Source organism: Ambystoma mexicanum, chromosome 10 (assembly GCF_040938575.1).
Source record: "Ambystoma mexicanum isolate Mex_15411 chromosome 10, UKY_AmexF1_1, whole genome shotgun sequence".
Lineage (NCBI taxonomy): Eukaryota > Metazoa > Chordata > Amphibia > Caudata > Ambystomatidae > Ambystoma > Ambystoma mexicanum.
The window spans coordinates 333,782,115-333,801,636 of record NC_090932.1 but is presented as its reverse complement, the minus strand read 5'-3'; the positions used below and the strand labels follow the sequence as shown (position 1 = coordinate 333,801,636).

The window sequence follows — 19,522 nt, the reverse complement described above, 5'->3', positions numbered from 1 at the left end:
AGTGAAAAGAGTAAAGGAATATGATCACCCAGATCTACCTCCAAAAACATCAGTTTTCCACATGCTTGTTTCCAACTATTGGAAACATAGACAAAATCAATTCTAGAGCAATTTCTTCCCCTTTTCCAAGTATGTTTGGGTAATTTCCAATCCGAGGCGTGGTCTAGGAGTCCCAAATCCCAATGTTCAAGGAATTTATCTCACCATATACCTCTCTTAAGATTAGGTAGGAGCATTTTTGGGGTAACCCCTTTCTCATTCAGCATAGAACCCTCAGCACAGGAGGAGTTGAAATCTCCTCCCATGATAATACGATTTCCAAAGCCCTTCTCAAACCAACCTCCCAGAATTTCTCCAAGGGAATCCTCCACAGGTGAAATAGGAGTGGAATCATTCATACCAAAGGGGTATTTACGCTTGTTATTTTATATCGTATTCCGCTGTAATGAATATAGATTATGATCTCCCCTAGCTTTCATTTTTTCACTTAAAATGGCCTTCTGAAGGGGAGTAGATGCATGAAAGCAAACCACCCTTTTAGTACCAAGTAGACTTTGTTGCAGACATTCTTCATCAGTAAGTTCCTGTCTACAATCCAGCTTGTCCCCATTACCTGTAAATGCTTCTGTATCTAGTATGTCTGGATTTTCCCCAATAAATGGTTGTTCCTCGAAAGCTGTTGAATCAGTGATGGGGGTGTCTCTTAATACTCACACAAGAAGTTTGAATCAGCCCTCCTTCATCAGTAATTTCAACAGATATATTACAGGCAACATTATTTTCCATGTGATCTATATTAATGGGCACTTCGCCCTCTAACGAAGAGACCAGCTGAGCTTCTACCACCTTGTTCTCTTGACTCTCAACAGTTTCAAACCCGCTTCTAAGTGCAGGCATATTCAATTTGATTAAATATTTGAGAACACTTCCCTAAAGTTGAGAAAAGAAAAAAAAATCTGAAGAGTAGTGTAAAATAAAATGCAATATAAAGCAGGTCGCCTACCTAACCAGGGGAGAGTACAACTCGCAGCCTCTGGGAGAGAAAAGGGGGAATAAAGAGTTTAAAATTTCCAGGGAATAGACTTCAACCTAAAAAAGAGAGAATGGGAATTAAGATTAAGCACCAATGTTAAAATCACAAGTATGATAAAAGGACTATCTAGGGGGAGGAAACACGCAACCCAAAAATAAAAAATATACGAAAAAAGGGCTGAGATAGAAAACAATATCAATAAAATATATACAACATTCAAAAGCTATCAAGTGTAATGCAAAAAAGAATTCAAAAGGTATATATATATTAAATGTACGCAGCCTTGGCAACACCCGATGGCTTGCGGAGCAGCCTTAGTCTGTCTCTCCTCCCCAATGTCCAACTAAACAAAGCAATTACCCAAAAATAGGTTATAGCCTAAATAACAGTAATAGGATAGTACCTGGGATCAAAGAGAGCTCCTCCGCAGTCTCCCAGGCTCCTATCAAAAGGCTAATAAACCACAATTGAACAATTCTTGCCCCTAAAATGTATAGACTCCTTGAGTGGCTCCCTTTCCTCCATAGCCTCCCAGAGCCAAACAGCAGACAAACAGTAGTATAGATGCTGCGCCCTTTTTCCCTCTGCGGGCTTAACGCCGCAAGGGTGGTTGGGCCGGCAATATATGCCTGCAAAGGGTCACGTGATCCGTCACATGGCCCGGGCAAGCACCGCCTCCTCCAGGAACTAAGTACAGCTCAGCAAGAGCCTCACGCAGCTCGCAGTGCTGAGAAAATAAATAGCTGGTGTTAAGATAGATTTCTGAACTCTGTCGTGGAGGGGCAGAGGTTCCGAAGGCCAGCCTAGTTTCTTGGAACAGGGTAACCTCTGGACAAGCCAGACCAATCAGGGTAGCGATCGCGGCGGTCAAGACTAGGTCTCAAGAGGGGTGAGGGTGACTGAAAGCCCGCAATGAGCACACAAAGCAAGGACACTTACAAATTACTCCAAGCAGGTGTTATATTAAAAATATAGACACATTTATTACAAGGCCTTTGTAACATTGACCGTAGCGAGAAATCACAATAAAACTCAAGTAAACCAACACATACCAATCAAATCCAATATATATACAAATATAAACGGGTCTAACGAGTTAGACGCACGAAATGTGTAGACCTCCTAGATGGGGAGGAAAACAGGCAGTGCGAATAATAATTAGACCCAGTCTGCCTTCAGAGGCACCTAACTAAAAGGAAGTCCAAGCCCTACGAAGAGTGGAGCCTTGTGCTCAAAAGTACCTGCACACGCTGGTGCCAACGGGCAAAGGGGAGTCTCTTCGAGGGAATCATGCAGTTTAGTTCGATGAACAAATGAAGATGAACAGAGCTCCGCGACTCAAGCGCAGCCTCCACTGGGGCAGAAGCAGAGCGCGAGTACGGAAAGGCGTGCTGTTAGACACAGCGGGGAAAAGCTATGGGCTACTGCAGGAGGGCGACCAGTTCCTAGCGATGCTACTCACCGGTCCCCGATGCAGGCAGACCCAGGCTTTTCCGCGTCAGTTTCAGTGCTGGCAGGTTCAGATACGAGCAGGGGACGTCTCGGCGTCGTGTAGATTCCGCAGCAGCAGAAGTTGAGTTGAGGATGTCCCAAACACAGTGAACCCGCACAGTTTGTTACCACAGCAGGGCAACGGAGCGGCCGTGTGCATTTCAGCCAAATGTACACTACTCACTTCAGACCTGGGAATGCCAAGTGTACGAATCGTGTGAGAGTGACAAGGACTCATAATACAACACAACCTGACAGCGGTTACAGTAAGACTCCTGGGTAGGCTGGTCAATCTGCTGGATGGCCCAGAGACACTTCCGAAGGCTTACGTGCAGGAGATGGTGAAGATGCCGAGAATAGTTACCACTATTCCAAGGGGTCGAAGTACCAGTACAGGCCTTCTCGTTCGATCAGAGGTAGAAAGGGTTTCAAAAAGCGACAGCAGTGCAGAGGAGCAGTCCTTCAGGGGGTCACCAGCGATTCCTCGGTTCAGCCTCGTAGTTGCAGGATACTTGGCTCCTGTATTCCTTCATTCGTGAGAACTCAGGAGATCGACATGGTAGTGGTGTTTCCAGCTCCCTCTTATCCACGGTTCTCTTCGCGCCAAAACGGAGGGGACCCAATGGGAGATCTGCTCACAAAACACTCACACCATACGTGGACCTATCACGGACCACGGTGGTCCCAGGCATTCACGACACACTAGACTCTCTGGCACCCAGGATGTGTACTGGGACCAGACATCCCAGCCCACATCCTGGAGCACACACAAGACCTGTAGAAGCCTGCGAAAGCATCTGTTTCTCGCGGGAAAGTACATGCCCAAATAAGGAAGGCCCCGGGCGGCTCGACCTGGGGAAGGTGAAGGGGGCAAGACGGTCAGCGGGCAGGACAAAGAGCCTCGTGGTCTGGCCATTTTGGGAGCCAGGCCACCATTTTGGGCTAAGCACGAGAAACGCGCTTAAACTCCAAAAGGAGCTCAAAAACACAAAGAAACGATCACTGCCACCAGTCCCGTCCGTGATTCACTTGCACCGTTCATTAACAATCCAGATAGAGTATCTAGGGCCTGTAGAAGACTAGAGACCCAAAAGATCAGTAACTTAGTTTACAGTGCCCTCTTGTGCCATGTTGCGCGAAAGCTGCAACATGATAAAAGAACTACGGAAAACAACGTTTCCCGGTACTGACTGTTTTAAGGGCATGTCAGTTTCCCTGTAAGAATGGAGCGAAAGCCCAGAGGAGTGCGGCAGAAGGCTGCACTTCTCTGGCAAAGTCTAGATCCTGGTGAAAACAACAGCAAAAAGTTTAGGGGTTGCCACATGGAAGGAAAATTACCCACAATTAAGAACATTTTCCTAACAGCTGGCAAATGAACGTTCTTCACAGATAGTGCTCCTTTAAAGTCTGATTGCACTCGCCGCTCGGGCAATTGGGCCGGCAGTATATGCCTGCAAAGGGTCACGTGATCCGTCATGTGGCCCGGACAAGCGCCGTCTCCTCCAGGAAGTGAGTACAGCTCAACAAGAGCCTCACGCAGCTCGCAGTGCTGAGAAAATAAATAGCTGGCAAATGAACGTTCTTCACAGATAGCGCTCCTTTAAAGTCTGATTCCATCCCTTTTAAATTGCTGGAGTGCCATGTTGCTCCCACTTCATTTTGTGAGCGTAACTTGTCTGGAATTTAAGGAAAGTGGTGTGGTGTATTAAGAGTGTGATTTATTTTTAGACTGCTTATAATAGTGTAATGTTATACAACTGAAGAGTGAAATAAATGTATATTCTTTTACTTGAAAACCTTGAGTCAGTGTTTGCCTGAATCATAGTAATTGCTGTCCTTTGTGTAACTATTTGATACTGCTCACTTACTCTTGAGATAAGTCTGGCTGTTCTGCTACTGCTACCACTTTAACTGTGTAGTACAGGCTTGTACCAAAGGTGAAATTGTACTATCACTTGTAGTCTTAATTGTGTGTGGTGTTCCCAAAGGGTACTGCATATAATTCTGCCTAACAGATATAGGCACAGGTGATGGAAACAATTATCTGCAGCCATGAAACCCGCCCTTTCTGGGGAACACCGGGCCACACCCCATTACCTGATCTGCTGTGCATCTTAGTGAGAAACAGTGTTTTTTTAATCCCTTCGGGGATCCTTGAGCCAAGGCTGAATTTAAGTGTCGGTTTGGGCCAGTTCTGGTCAGTTTAGGCACAGAGGGCACCACACAACACTATTTTGGTGTTAATCATCAGACATTCTTCTGTTATGCTCGGGGTTTCCTGCTAACATACCAAATCTTGATGTCAGCTGCACGCGTACAGAAAGATCAGATCTCCACTAGGGATTAAAGCGAGATTGGAGGAGCACTCACCTGAGACCTCAAAGACTTTCTTTCTATGCAGCAAGTGGGCCACTGCCAGGGTTTGTTGATAAGAAACCGAAACAAATGTGTCCCAGAGAACACAATGTGCCCAGTTAGTCCTGGCTAGCCGTACAAAGAACAAACGTGCCAAAGTGCAACATGGTGTAGCAGGAGGGTTAATGGGTGAAATAAGAAATTTGGAAAATAAATCGAAGAAAATCCTGTCCCGAGCAGGGAACATGCTGAATCAGATGAAAAGAATGATGGTAACAAGTAGGTGGCAGGTGAATTAATAACTCCCAATACTTTATAGTGTTAGGTAAATAATGTTGCAGTAGATATCCTAGGGTCATATTACACTCAACAGTTTGGAGAATGAGGTAGGAACATTGGGTAAAATGGAACTGGGCAATGAAACACAAAGGTAACATAGGAAGGGCAGACCTGAAGCTCCTGCTTTTGTGAGGGTTTCAGTGATGTGTTATCCTTTTTGTGCCATTACTTACATATCATGTTCAAATTAACGCAGGTGCATACCATTCACAGTATTTTTGCAAGATCGCTTTAAGCAAACAGCGCAGTAAAGAGTTTCCAAAACAATAAACACAGGGGCCATTGTGCCTAATGTCCCTTTCATCATCTAAAGCACTGGGTACATTGTAAGAATGAAGTTCAATAATAATAATAACCATGATAATGATAAAAGTTGTGTTTTAACTAACCTTTGGTCGTACACCCAGAAATCCACTGCAGTTTTCGGCTCCACAATGACATTCTGTCCTACCGTTGCCCAAGCAATCCAAATTGTAATTAAATGTAAGTTCAGTTCCTATGGAAGAGAGAGAACATAAAAAGGTTCACCACACAGAGTACAAGCTTCATTATTGGAATGGGATGTTGGGGGAGTTTACTGAGCAAATTCCCAATTGTGTGGCATTCAATTGGTTGCTTCTAGTAACAGACAGAGATAATACCATCAAAAGTTGTGGCCTAGAGTATGTACGTGAATACCTAGATTGAAGCGGTCATGCCACTCCCTTCCTCCTCTAGTAAACCATGAATGATATATATAGATATATATGACTGAGAAGCACAACTTACGGTTAAGAAATAAGCACGAGAGGATAAGCAGGCATACTGGAATTTGGTTAAAACATAAAAACACAGATAGAAGACCACCTGAATCAATGTTCTCTTTTCTCTGTTTATTTTATTTGTAGAGAGGTCTACAAGCAACAAAACAGGATGGGTAATTAGAGGTTCAGCATAGTTAAGTAGAGTTGCTCGTGATCAGCTGTCAGCTAAGATCTGAGGCTGAAGCTGGTAGACCCATTGAATGTGGGTTACCTTTGTCCAGTACTGACTAATGAGAGAAGAAGCTGTGCATGCTCGCACTTATAGGGCCGTAATCGAATTGAAAAATAAAACCGAATGCCTAGCTTATACATGTTGGGAGCTACTATAAGGGTGCTTCTGGTGATGTTAGACCAATTTCTAACTCAAACAACCAGCAAAAAAAAAAAACGATAGCAGAATGTATTACCTCCTAAATATGTGTTGTATATTGCTGAAAAGGGAACAGGGATGCTTCTGCAGGGGAGTATGCGAATATGGGCACATTCATCCAACATCCCAAACCTGCACGAAAATATAAGTTGCGAAAGTCACTGTGAGAAAAGTGCGTTGCGACGAAGCAATCAGCTTCATTAAGCAAAAGGCTTCATGCTTAGGCCAACATAGCACTTGTAGCTATGCTCCAATCAGGCTATAACCCACCCTTTGTAGACTAAACTAGCGATGTACCTTTACTCAAACCCAACTGCATTTAATACTAATTAGAGAAATGTAGAAGAAATTAAAGTTTCTCATCGTAGTGACTAAAGTACTAATAGTCCATTGTCCCCTTTCCTCCATCCTAGAGGGCGTCCCCCATCAGGGGGACGGTACCGGAACCTTTGGGAGCAGAAAATTGGGCTTCCCCTTTAAATTTAGTACAGCACGCAGGGGAGCAGCCTCGGGCGTGGGCCACCCCCCCCCCACCGAGGCCACGCCCTCCCGCACCTCACCTCAGTCCCTTTGAACACATCAGACGCTTAGATACCTAGCTATACTTATTACATATTAGCCCCTGGCATATAAGCTGGGGAAGGTGGGTTTGATGTATAGAGGAAAGGGGACTTTGGATAGGACAACTCTAGTCACTACAGTGAGTAACTTTAATTACTCATGCATCCCGTCCCTTTTCCTCCATCCTTGTGGGTGATTTCACCAAAGACCATAGGGTGGAGCCATGACAGCCTGCCTCATATCTAGGAAGACGGAAACCGGTTGCACAGAACAGGCTGACCAAACTCAGCATTGTGCCTGGAGCTGCTGTCCGGGAACTAGTTGCTAGCAGAAAGCAGACTGGGTGGCCCAAGTAGCTGCCCTGCGGATGACATCCCGATGATGCATGTCTCTGAAACGCGACAGCCGTGGACTTTGCCCTAACCACATGGGCTTGAATCGACTCTGGGACCCGCTTACCTATGGCCGTATACGTCTCTGAAATGGCCTGAACCATGCAACAGGCGATAGAAGCCTTGGAAGCATGAGAGCTGGGGGAGGAGCCCCCAAATGTGACCAACAATGCTTCAGACTTCCTGAAGGATTTCATCTGAGAGAGGTACAACTTGAGAACCCTCTTGAGGTCCAAGGAATGTAGGCCCTCTCTGCCTCCGACTGCAGGCTTGGGAAGAACACTGGCAGGCAGATCTCTTCATTCAGATGAAATGGAGAGACAATTTTGGGGAAAAAGTTTGGGTGAGTGCGCAAGATGACCTTGTGGTTGTGTAACATGGTAAAAGGCGGGCACAAAGACAACACTTGCAGCTCACTGACCCTGCGTGCAGAGGTAAGAGCTACCAGTAAAACTATCTTTAGCGTTACCAGCCAGCTGTCCACAGAGGCCACCATTGGCTCGAAAGGTTTGCGCTGCAAATACCACATTGAGGTCCCAGACCGGACGCGGCCTATGCACTGGAGGAAATTCTAAGTTACTCACCATAGTGACTAACGTACTCCTAGTCCCTAGTCCCCTTTCCTCCATACTGTATGGGCGTCCCTCGCAAGGGACGGCAGATGGAACCTTTTTCACTGGAAAAATCAACTTCCCCATTAAATTTAGATGTGTGGCCCTGGGCGCATGCGCTCCCCTGACTCTGACCACCAACGCCACTCCATAGTCCCCTTTGATGGTTCAACAATATTACCATTGCCTAATGACACTAGTTTTATTAGGGGGGGGGGGTGGTGGGACGTATGGAGGAAAGGGGACTATGGACTAAGAGTACGTTAGTCACTACGGTGAGTAACTTATAATTACTCCTACGTCCCGTCCCCTTTCCTCCATACTGTATGGGCGATTACAACTGAATGTAGAGCCAGGGTCGAGAGTAACCCCTCCTAGGAAAACAAGTTCCTTAACACTGCCTGACCAAATGCTGCATCCGACCAGGAGCTGGCATCCAAGCAGTAGTGCTTGCAGAAGGCCGAGAGCGTAGCCCATGTAGCCACCTTGCTGAAAACCTGCCACAGCACGTGCCTTTGGAAAGCCAACGCTGTGGTCTTACCTCTGATAGCGTGGGCATGCATATTTGCTGGGGGAGGCTTGTGCTGCCCCTCGTAGGCCTCCTTGATGGCTGTAACCATCCACCTTGCTATGGAGGCCTTGGAAGCCTGATAGCCAGGCTTTGACCCACCGAATGTGACAAAGAGCATCTGATTTGCGGGAGCTCTTGGTTCTGTCCAGATAGAATTTTAAAGCAGGCCTGACTTCTAGACAGTGCAGAACCCTCCAAGCATCGTCCTTAGGGTCCGAGAAGAACGTAGGTAACACTATCTCCTCATTCAGGTGAAAGGAGGAGACCATTTTATGTAAGAATGTGGGGTGAGTTCTAAGCACCACCTTATCCTTATGAAAAGTAGTATAGGGCTCTGAAGCCACCAGTGCCTGGATTTCACTTACCATGCGTGCAGTTGTAAGGCCTACCGGAAGAGCCATCTTAAGGGTGACTAGCCTGGTGTCCGTGGACGCCATAGGTTCAAATGGCTTATGCGCCAGAGCGCCCAAGACCACGTTGAGGTCCCACTGTTAGGGAGAATTCTCATTCTATGGCTAATTTCCCTCACCTAGTGAGTCCCCCAGCAGCTTTGCTGGATTTCTGGAGTTATTTTTTCCACTTGGTAGGAGTGTGAGCCTTTTTCTCACTCTTACATGCGTTTTGCCAGATGTAGTTTACTGTTTGTGTCATAGTGGGCTCTGGAGGACACCACCCCATGAGACCCACTTTTTATGTGTGTTACACAACACCTTCAGTGCAGTGACACAGGGTTGTCCTTTAGACTTCCCACTGACTCCATTTTTCTGGGGCTAACTACTGTCCCCGAGAAGCAGGTAAAATTGCCTTTTACTTTAGTCATTTAAAACTACAGACCCAGTACACCCCATCTTACATGGAGTACTGGAAAGGGTTAATTCCTATCCCTTTTTGTCTGTGCCTCTCTCAGCTTTGTTTTGCTCTTTTAACATTTAGACTTGGCTGGTGGCAGTGGCATCTACCCTAACTTTTCTACCGCGATTATATTATATAAACGTGTTATTGTTCCAGGCTATCATAGTAGCCTCGAACATAAACCCGCTTGACCAAATACTCTTTCTTTTGGCTCCGTTTGGGTTTATTCGCCATTTCTTTTTGTTAAAGTCCTTCTTGTGTTTTACTTTGCGCGGCAAACCAGGTTTACCTTCTTTGTTCACCGTCTTTTGGCGGGCTTCTGCCAAGAAGCCCTCCTCTTGGCGCCTGGGTGTCTAGATGGGCTGAATGTGAGGGAGGGGTGTAGTCACCCCGCACTTTGGCATGATTGGCTGAGGTGGTTGTCCGGGCCGGACAATCCCCCTGCCGCGTGTTGGACAGCCAGGCTGTGTGAATGCGGGATTTTCGCATAAAAGGCAGGACTCTTGGGCTGGAAGTCAGAGTGGCCACTGGAACTGCAAAGAACCGAAGAGAAGCGGAGAAAAAGACAGCTGCTGCAACTATCGAGTCCCGGTGAAGCCCTGCTGCAGTCCTGAGCTATCTACCCTTGAACGACAAGAGAAGATCCAGTCCGGAGTCTTCTTCTCTTGAGCCTGGTGAGATCAACCAGCTCATCTTCCACAAGCAGAAGATCCTCCTCTTGGTCAAATTTGCTGCACCCTGTTGTAGTGGTCTGGATGGCCATCTGAAGAGCCTCTCCTGTTTTAAAGGAGCGCACCTTTTATTCACTGTCGCTACTGCTGGCCTCATCCCTGTGTAGTGCAGCTCACTCCAGACGTCGTCCTTCCTGTCCCCACGACTGAAGCTCCAGGAACTGTGAGTCTGCAGGAAACTACCAGGAACAACTGCCGTGGCACCAGCTTCTTCAACGAATAAGGTACTCTGTCCAGCTTCGAGGAACTAGGGTGAACCCTTTTCTCCTCATCCAAGGCTTGCCCTTGTCTTCCTTCCCTCATAACTTTTGCTTACCCTGTTGACAATATCCAAGTACTCCTGGCAACTTTGAATCTTGAAATGTCTGTGTGATCCTCGACAACAGGAACCCTGTTCCACTTGACATTGGCACAGGCCTATTGACTTTTATTTTCCTGTCAGCAAGTGTTCTCTGATTCTGTCTGCCTTGACAAAAGTATTGCCTATGATTTTTGCCCCCAACTCTCTTTTGTTAACTCAGGTGCTAAGTGTGTTTTTACCCCAGTAACATTTTTTTCCGCGGATACGCGTATCTTTAGTGAGACAGAACTGTCATTACTGTCAAAAAGTGATCGCATATGTATTCCCGGTAACGTCTTTTGTTTCACAAAAGGTCCATCTAATCATAAGGTACTTACCTTGAGTTGTCCTGTACAAAGTGAATTGGTTGTGTGTAGTGTATTTTTCATGTGGTTTTAGTTTAATAGAAGTGAAGTGTTTTACCAACAGATGGTTCAGAAATAAATGTACTTTTACTTTTCAACCAAAAATCTTGAGTCAGTGTTTGCTTGAGTCATAGTAATTGTAGTCCTGTGTGTAATTTCTACTACTGCTCATTTGCTCTTGAGATATATCTGGCTGCTCTGCTACTGCTACCACTTTAACAGTGTAGCACAGGCTTGTACCAAAGGTGAACTTGTATTACCACTTGTAGTCTTAATTGTGTGTAGTGTTCTCTAAGGGCACTGCACAGGATTCTGCCTAACACCCACACCGGATGCGGTTCCTTGATAGGCGGGTAGAGCCTGGTGAGGCCCGCCATGTGTCTTAACCACCGGATTAGAGGATGAAAATAACCTCTTCCTCTGAGTTCCATTAGGCTCAGATTGCTGCCAGATAGGTGCGACATGTGTCCACCTGCACACATGCGTGTGCTAGGTGTGCAGAGCAGGATAGGACATCGTCCAACGTGCAGGTCAATGGATCGATCTCCTTTGCTTCAGCCCAGTGACAAAATCTAGTCCACTTGCTTTTGTACTGGCTCCTGGTAGCATCGCTCCTAGCCCCCTCTATAATATCTAGATTAGCCTGTGACAGACGTAGATGCCTTAGTGTGACCTGTTCAGGAACCACGCTGTGAGGGCTAACTTCTGGGGAGGTGGGGTAAATGACTGCACCTTCATCCTGTGAGTAGGTGAGCTGGGGCCAGCACAAGGTGCACCGGGGGCAGCTACGACAGGCTGAGCAGTTCTGAGAACCATGGTCTTGCGGGCCACCACAGAGCTATCAGGATGATATGGAGATGCCTGGACTCCTAGATCTTGCAAATTACCCTGTGCACCAGGGGAGTGGAAAGGAAGGCATACGCATTCATGTTGTTCCATTGGATCTGCATTGTGTCATCCAGAGAGCTCCAGCCCTGTTCCTGCCAAGAAGCAAACTGGGAGCACTTCCTGTTGGACCAGGTGGCAAAGAGATCCACCTGAGGATGACCCCATCTGTTAAAGATGCCCTGAAGGACCCGTTAGTTCAACTGCCATTTGTAGTTGTCCGCACCCAGCCTGCTGAGCCTGTCCGCCTCCAGGTTGGACTCACCTGGGAGGTGAATTGCTGTCAAGTGCATTTTGTTTTCCAGAGCCCACTCCCAAATGTTGACTGCCAGGAGGGGACCTGGTGCTACACTGCTTGTTGATGTAATACATGCTGGTGGAGCTGTCCATTTGAATGAGGATCGTCTTGCCACTGATCATGGGTAGAAAGGCTCTGAGAGCGAGCCAGATGTCCATCAACTCGAGCCAGATGATGTGGGCCTCCTGCTCCTGATCAGACCAAACTCCATGGACACTGTGGCTGTGCAGGGTGGCTCCCCAGACCTCCAGGGACAAATCCATGGTAAGGGTAGCCTGCGGTGCTGGTTGCCGGAAGGGCCTGCCTATCCGCAAGTTGTAGTCCGTGCTACACCAGACTAGGTCCTGGTGGAGATGAGGTGGAATACTGACCAGCTTTGCCTTGGAACCCTTGTCCTGACTCCTGTAATCGCCTCATTTTGAGCTTCGTTTAAGGCACTGCCAGGAGACATGCCGCCATGATACCTAAAAGGTGTTGGTACCAGCATGCTGAGGAAATGCCTCATGGTCTTTTTGATGGCTGTGATCTTGTCCTCAGAGGGGAAAACTCTCGGAGCTTGTATCCCAGATGAGGACCAGGAACATTAGATTCTGCGTAGGCTGCAACTGTGACTTGAGATGGATAGACAATCCCAACTCGTGTAGACTATTCATGAGGGCGGAGGTGGTGTGGTGGACTGCCTCCAGAGACCTTGCCCTGACCAGCCAGTCACCTAAGTATGGGTAGATGTGGTGACGTTGGGCCCGGAGGAGGGCTGCCACTGCGTTCATAAGTCTTGTAAAAAACCCTGGGTGCCGAATTGAGGCCAAAGGGTAGAACCTTGTATTGGAAATGGGAACCCATGATCCCGAGTCTCCGGAAGGATCGCTGGGGTTGCCAGATCGGGACGTGCAAGTATGCATCCTTCAGATCTAGGGAGCATATCAGTCTCAAATGCACAATGTCTCCGCAATAAGCACTGGGGTAACCATCTTGAACTTTTGAAGAGGAAGGGAAAGGTTCAGGGTAGAAAGGTCCAACACAACTCTCAGGCCCACCTGGTTCTTCTTGTGTATGGTGAAAATCTGTGAATAGAAGCCCAGACCCCGCTGGGACGAGCAAGTGAATTTACGCCAACAGAGTTGCTGTCCCAATCTGTGGAAGCAGAGTGGAGGACAGAGCAGAAGGAGGTAGCGGTCGGCAGAAGCCCGTGGACACTACTGACAGGATCCAGGGGTCTGCAAACTTTGCCCCCCACCGGACACTCATGGATCCGGATGAGTGTGTCGTGCCTTTTTTCCATCTGAGGCTGGGGCTGAGGAAGGGGACTGAAACAAGCTCTTATGCGCCACCTTGTGCTGCTTGCAGCGGCTCTGGCTCGCAGATCGGTTTGGCTGACTGGACCGTCTTTCCTGGAACCCCCGGAACCCTCTGAAGGACCGAACCTTGTCAGAAAGCTGGCACTTCCGACTATAGGCCTTAGGGGTGTACTTTGTGAGGATGGATAAGGATTTGGCAGTCTGGGAACTGTTGTTCTTATCAAGTTCCTCGTCCATAGTGGAATGGAAGAAATCCCCACCCTCTAATGTAAGGTCCAATATGTGCTCCGAGATGAACTTGGTAGCCCGTAGCCAGGCCGTTCTTCTCATGTCCGTAGCGATGCAGATGCACAAACTGAGGTGTCAATGTGAGCTACCGTGGACTCCATTATGTCCTGCACTACACTCTTGGCTTCCACCAGCTCCGCCTTGAAGCACGTCTGACCCTGTAATGGAAGTTCCAGAAGGAAGCTGGCTATTTGCTGCCAAAGCCTTTGATTGACAGAAGCGAGCATAGTGCCCTCATTGGACTGATAAAAGTGCAAAGAAGCGTTGGAATAGACATTCTTTCCATACGCTTACAAGATCATCTCCTCCTTACCCAGGAGAGCCGAGGCTGAGGTAGCCGAGGACGATTGTGGTTTGGAGTGGATTGAGGCCGCAGCGATCACCGAGGAGTGTGGCTATGGATGTGCCGACAACAAGAGTGGATCCCCCTCCAACTGCCTGTACTTGGCGTTGAGGTGCCTGTTGGTAGGCTGCCCCGAATGAGGTTTAAGCTATCCTTTTTTGGCCAATGCCACCACGTCCTTTTGCATTGAAATCCCTGATCTAGCTGTGGGGCGTAGAGTGAGGACCTCCGCCTCTGGTTGTTCAACCTCAGGCTGTGGAAGCCCCAAGTATTCGGCTAGGTCTGTGAGTCATTTATGAAATGCCTTGGCTGATTAAGGTGTGTCGGGGACCTCCTCCTCATCGGTGTGCACTAATGAGTCCTGTTGGTCAGGGGAGTCGGGGGCTGTGGTGTACTGACAGGACCCGGTGGCTGACAAGGAGCTGCCGAGACTACCGGAGGCCGGTGTAGTGGGAACTGGTGTGGGCAGCTGGAGCTGCAGAGGAGCCAGAGGCGTTGGAACCAAGGGCAGAGTGGCCATGGGTTCTAGCGGCAAGCCTGTAGGGAGCATGTCCCTGATCACATCCTTGAGGATGACACCCATCTGTGGAGACCTCATAAGCGTCAGGAACCTTTGAAAAAACCTGTTTTCACAGGCCGGTTGAGCGCATGGTGACGCAGGCATGGCCAGAGGTCCCTTGGGGTGCTGAGACCTGGGCACACTCTGCCTTGCTGTATGCAGTATCTGCCCTGTGACGCTAAAGGGTATGCAGTGGGCCACATGCCTGGCAAAGACCATTCCCAAATGGAAACTCGTTCCTCTACCTGTTCCCCGAAGGGAGATGGTGTCTGGCGAGCCGCCATTTTGTCTGGCCTGGCGGCCATTTTTTTGGGCTGCATTCTACGTGGCCAAGACGTGTTGCTTGCCGCGCTGGGCCTTGCCTCTTCCTGGACTCTTGGCAATGAAGGTTGAGGCCTACCCTGCACCTCAGGACAGGGCCTGAAAGGCGGAGTGCCCCTTTGCTGTGTCGCCGGTAGTGCTGCATACAGGCGCCTCTTCAGACATCTGTCCAGTACTGGGGCATAGCCCCTCTGGCAGAAACCCGGAAATAGAACCTTGCAGTCCCTCAGCGATGTCACCGGTAGGACCTCGGCTTGGAGTCCTGTAGCTGAAGCAGCCTTGGTTCCTGCGCTGGTGCTAGGACCTGAAAAGCCCCTTGCGGGGTGCGGATGAAATCAATGCCCCTACCTGGGGATGCACTTGTGTCTGACGAATTGCTTCAAGTCCTCTGGAGTCGACTTTCGGAAGAGCTCCCTCCACTGAGCTAGCCTGTTCTTCATAGTGCATGGTGTGAGTGCATTGCACGCTGTACAACCTTCCCAGACGTGGTCAGAGCCGAGGCAACGAAGGAAAAGAGCATGGGGGTCGGACGTAGGAAAGAGCCCCTTGCAGGCTGGACACCTGCTGAAGCCTGCTGACATCAACATGCGCCAGGGAGGAGCGTGGCGCCAGAGGACAGAGGTATCTGAATAAAGACAAGAAAAAAGAAGACAAAAGTACTTCTCCGGGGAAGAGCATGTGAAATTACTAGGCCGGAGGCCTAACCCGGGAGCGCTGGTGAAAGCGGTCCATTCCCGTCGCCATGGAAAAGAGGACTTGGGGGTGGCGCCGGTGGGCGGAGCCAGGGGAGCGCATGCTCCCAGGGCCGTGCCCCCAAGCTCATCTAAATTTAAAGGGGGAGAAGGTTCTACCGTCCCTTGGAAGGGATGCCCATTCAGTATGGAGGAAAGGGGACGGGGCATAAGAGTAGCTGGCGAGAAAATGATGCAGCACCAAACAAACAGGATTTTTCGAAAAAAACAAAGAAAAATAAGCATCCAACATTGAATATCTGAAGAGATATTTCTCAAGGAGACTCAACACGCAACGTGCAGTAAAAAAGAAAAAAAATCTGAAGATGGCCCCAGGGGGTGGAGCTAAGTGGATACTCATTCTCCTTGAGAATTTATCCAGACAGTTCCCTCCTATAATAGAAAGAAATGTTGACAACACTTGACCTTCTCCTAAAAGGCTCATGAACATTCTAATAAAAGAGATATCTAAATCCAGAGTCCCTGGGTTGCCACCATTAGGCGACAGGCCTCAGTCAAAGTTGGCAAGGGTATTTCCACTTTACACTGGTAAGGAGAGGCTCGGAGGGGAGGTACAGAGTGTTGCTTGGGCATTTCAGTCCATAAATAGAAACCTTTAGTGTTTTTAGTTTTTTATCAAAATACGCAGTCATTTTCCCCTGCATGGAGGTTATAGTGTGTCACCTTTGCTCTGTTATCAGATTGCACCATCACGCTTTCGGATGAGTCAATAACTGCACAGTGCAATATTGCTTCTCTGCCTACAGGTAGTTTTGTGATGTTGTAATCACTGTTTTGCTCTTCTATCTTCGGCTTTTGCTGCGAAAGTTGTAGCAAGGATTAATAGTTGTTTTCCTATACACAGAAACGTGCACGAAATTTAGTGATTTACAACACCACACGAAGACAAAAAAAACAATAACAGCAATGTTTGCACAAAGCAAATTCACACATAGTGGTAGACGCAAGGATAGAGAGTAATATAAGAGCCAATGCAGCAAGGCTGCCCAATTCAAGTCAGGTTTGTTCTATCCTCAAACAACAGACAGACAAACTAAAACTGTGGCATTAATTCAGGTGACTGAATTGAGAATTAAGAAGTGTTTACAGCTGTGTGGTCACAGTTCAACAGTTGTTTGTTTTTTGATTGCCTTTTATTTTAAAACCAGTTTCAGACTTCCAACTCCAGCGGGAGTAGACTGCCAAGGCAATAGTAGATGCCAGAGGCACACACTGTGCCTAGACAAACAAAGCATCCCCACCTTCAGCCCTCTCGTAGCCACAGGACTGTCTGTCTTTCTGCTGCACATGCCGATGAACCTCAGCAGAGTTTTTGAAATTGAGGCTCAATGTGTAAACAAGTATTGACTATGCTTTTGTGTAGGCATGGGAAAGGAATTTACCAGGCACTGCCTTAGTGGTATTAGCTGGTCATCAATGGTAGGAACTGTTAAATGGTGCGAGTACCTGGCCATATAACAGCGGTTCTTGGCAAAAGCCAAATACTTACACACAAGCCAAAACGGTTGGCTTTGCCAATGCTTGATTTTAACAGGACTTCAGTGATGGGCACACATAGTGCTTATGAATCAAGTGGCTGATAGCATACCTGGTTAAGAAATTTTTATTACACGAGTAGCGTGTTTACTGTTCCAATTAAGTCATTAACTATCAGGAGAAAGCTTTGAAAAAACACTGTTAGGCAGAAACCTGTGCACTTTCCTTAGGGACCACTGCAAAAAGTTTAAGATTTTTGGAGTAAGCAGTAAACCCAATTGGTAGCAGTCTGCAACACCCAGATTTACCTGGTAGCTGTGGCTGAGCAGTCAGACTTCTCTCAAGAAGAGTTAGGCACAGTATACAGAGCATACACAATAGGGCTAAAAATACAGTAGAACAAGCAAACACTGACCAGAGCTTTGGTATAAAGTATATAATTATTTATTTGAAAACACACTTATGAAAATACACTGGCAATAATATATCAAGCAAGTTCAAACACAGTCACTACATGTATATACACCTCCCTAGTTAATTATTCGACAAGTCTAGGTTAAGACACCACTTATTTAGCAAAACAGAGGTGCGCGCGTAACCGTAGATGGCCCTCCAATAATTTGTTTAAAAAGGGAGAGAAAAGGCAGAGTTGGAAAATAAGACGGTACCAACACTTTTAAGAAACCACAGCAAGTCAAGAAAGGCAAGGTCTACTGTAGAGCCAAAAGTTCATAGGCCAGGCCCCACTCTTGGAGAGAGCAAGGCGGAATGTGCCCAAGATCACACAGTGGAAATGCACTCAAAGTCTTTGCAGAAAAGTCAAAAGAGGTTGGATCAGTTCAGAAAGGCAACGTTAGCAGGTCTGAGGTCAACCCAGTTAGAAAGTCAAGGATTTACAGGACACCTTGGACAATCTGTTGCAAGGGAGACCAGGCGGGACACAGTACCTGAAATGGTGAGAAAGCTCCAGGGGTGGCAGTTGATCCTGGCAGCGGGTGCAAGTCGTGGCTTCAACCAGAGGAAGAGATGGTCTCGACGAGGATGAAAGCTGGAGGTCGTTGCACTGCCAGGGAAGAAACCAGCCGCAGAGTTTCCCGATTAAAAGGTACAACCCTTTTATTCGCGGTAGTGGTGAAGCGTGGCTATCCGGCCGCCGGGGCGCTTTGCACGGGCGATTCGACCACGAGACGGTCCAGGAAGGCGAAAAAGGCGAACTGGTTGGTCCCACCAGCTCAAAGGGAAGAAGACTCTCCTTGAAGATCTCCTCTGTCGTCGGGGAAGTGGCGAGTTTCGTACAGCAGGGCTCCACCGGTGGTGTCGTCGTCGTAGATGGCTCAGATTCTCCCCTCTTCGGATTCTTTAGGTCCTGTGGCGACTTCTGAAGTTCCAGTCCTCAAAGCCCTGCTTTTATCCAGCAAAACCCCCATTCATCAGCCTAGCTGTCGCTCAAACATGCTAAGTGGTGAGCCGGGCGGCTCACCACTGGGCCAATCACGCAAAGCAACTCAGTTCAGGGTGCCTAATCCCCCTCCCACACATCCTGTAGACCCCAGACAGAGTGGCACCATTTGGAGGGCTTCTGTGGAGAAGCCTGCCAAAATGTGGAACAAAGGGCTCGACTTGGGTTAGAGTTTCAGAGGCGAACACAAACGCCATTTTAAAACGGAGTCCTGGCAAAAAGACCCAACCTGGGAATAAATATTAAATAAATAACCCGGCGGCATCTTTAACATTGCACCAAAAAGTGGTGCGCTTAAAATGAATGGGAAAATCCCATAGGAAATATTCTGGTGGAATATTTCGCGTGGTATCCACTGCCACCAGCCAGAAACTCGACAAGGGGGGACTGGACAGTGCCCCCTTGGAAAACAGTCCCAGGGGCAATGGAATTACCCCTACCAGTAGTTCCACAATATGATGGTTTGTACTGGTTCTGTTCACAATTTGAGACTAGTAAAGCCAATGGTGACTTTACATGCCCTGGGAGACAGTAGTCAGTCCCAGTGTATGGGATCTATGTTTGGGGGTCACTATGACACCCCTGTGTTACTGCACTGAGGGTGCTGTGTAACACACATACCGAAAACACATGAAGCCCTATGGAGTAAAAGACCACATAGCCCATAACACACATTCACAGTCAAAGGACATTCTCAAATCATGTCTAAGAGTGGGAGAAAAAAAGAGTCTCACTCTTAGCACGAGAAAAAAAGAAACCCCAAAAATCCAGCAAAGCTGCTGGGGGACTCACTAGGTTTGGGAAATTAGCCTTAACAGAGAATTCTCCCTAACACACTGGGAGGTACTTCGAGCACAAAGTTTGATGGGAAGGATTGATGAAGTTAATTTAAAGAGATCCCAGTAGGATGTGTTTTGGGTGGGGAAGGAAGGGGGTGGTAATGGCCATAGGGATTAGCATAGCCATGGACAGTCAATGGGTGGGTAACTAACTAAACAATACCTACAAGCTTTGTGTCCCTCCTCATAT

General features: G+C 47.7%; 1 protein-coding gene across 3 annotated transcripts in view; it reads right to left on the bottom strand.

Annotated features, from left to right (window-relative positions):
• Nucleotides 1-19,522, bottom strand: part of NSD3 (nuclear receptor binding SET domain protein 3) — a 2,619,674-nt gene that overhangs the window by 178,954 nt on the left and 2,421,198 nt on the right. For all 3 annotated transcript variants that reach the window (XM_069617934.1, XM_069617935.1, XM_069617936.1), the window contains one exon: nt 5,608-5,714. In XM_069617934.1, coding sequence (XP_069474035.1) covers nt 5,608-5,714 — 107 coding nt within the window. The remainder of the gene's footprint in view (nt 1-5,607; nt 5,715-19,522) is intronic.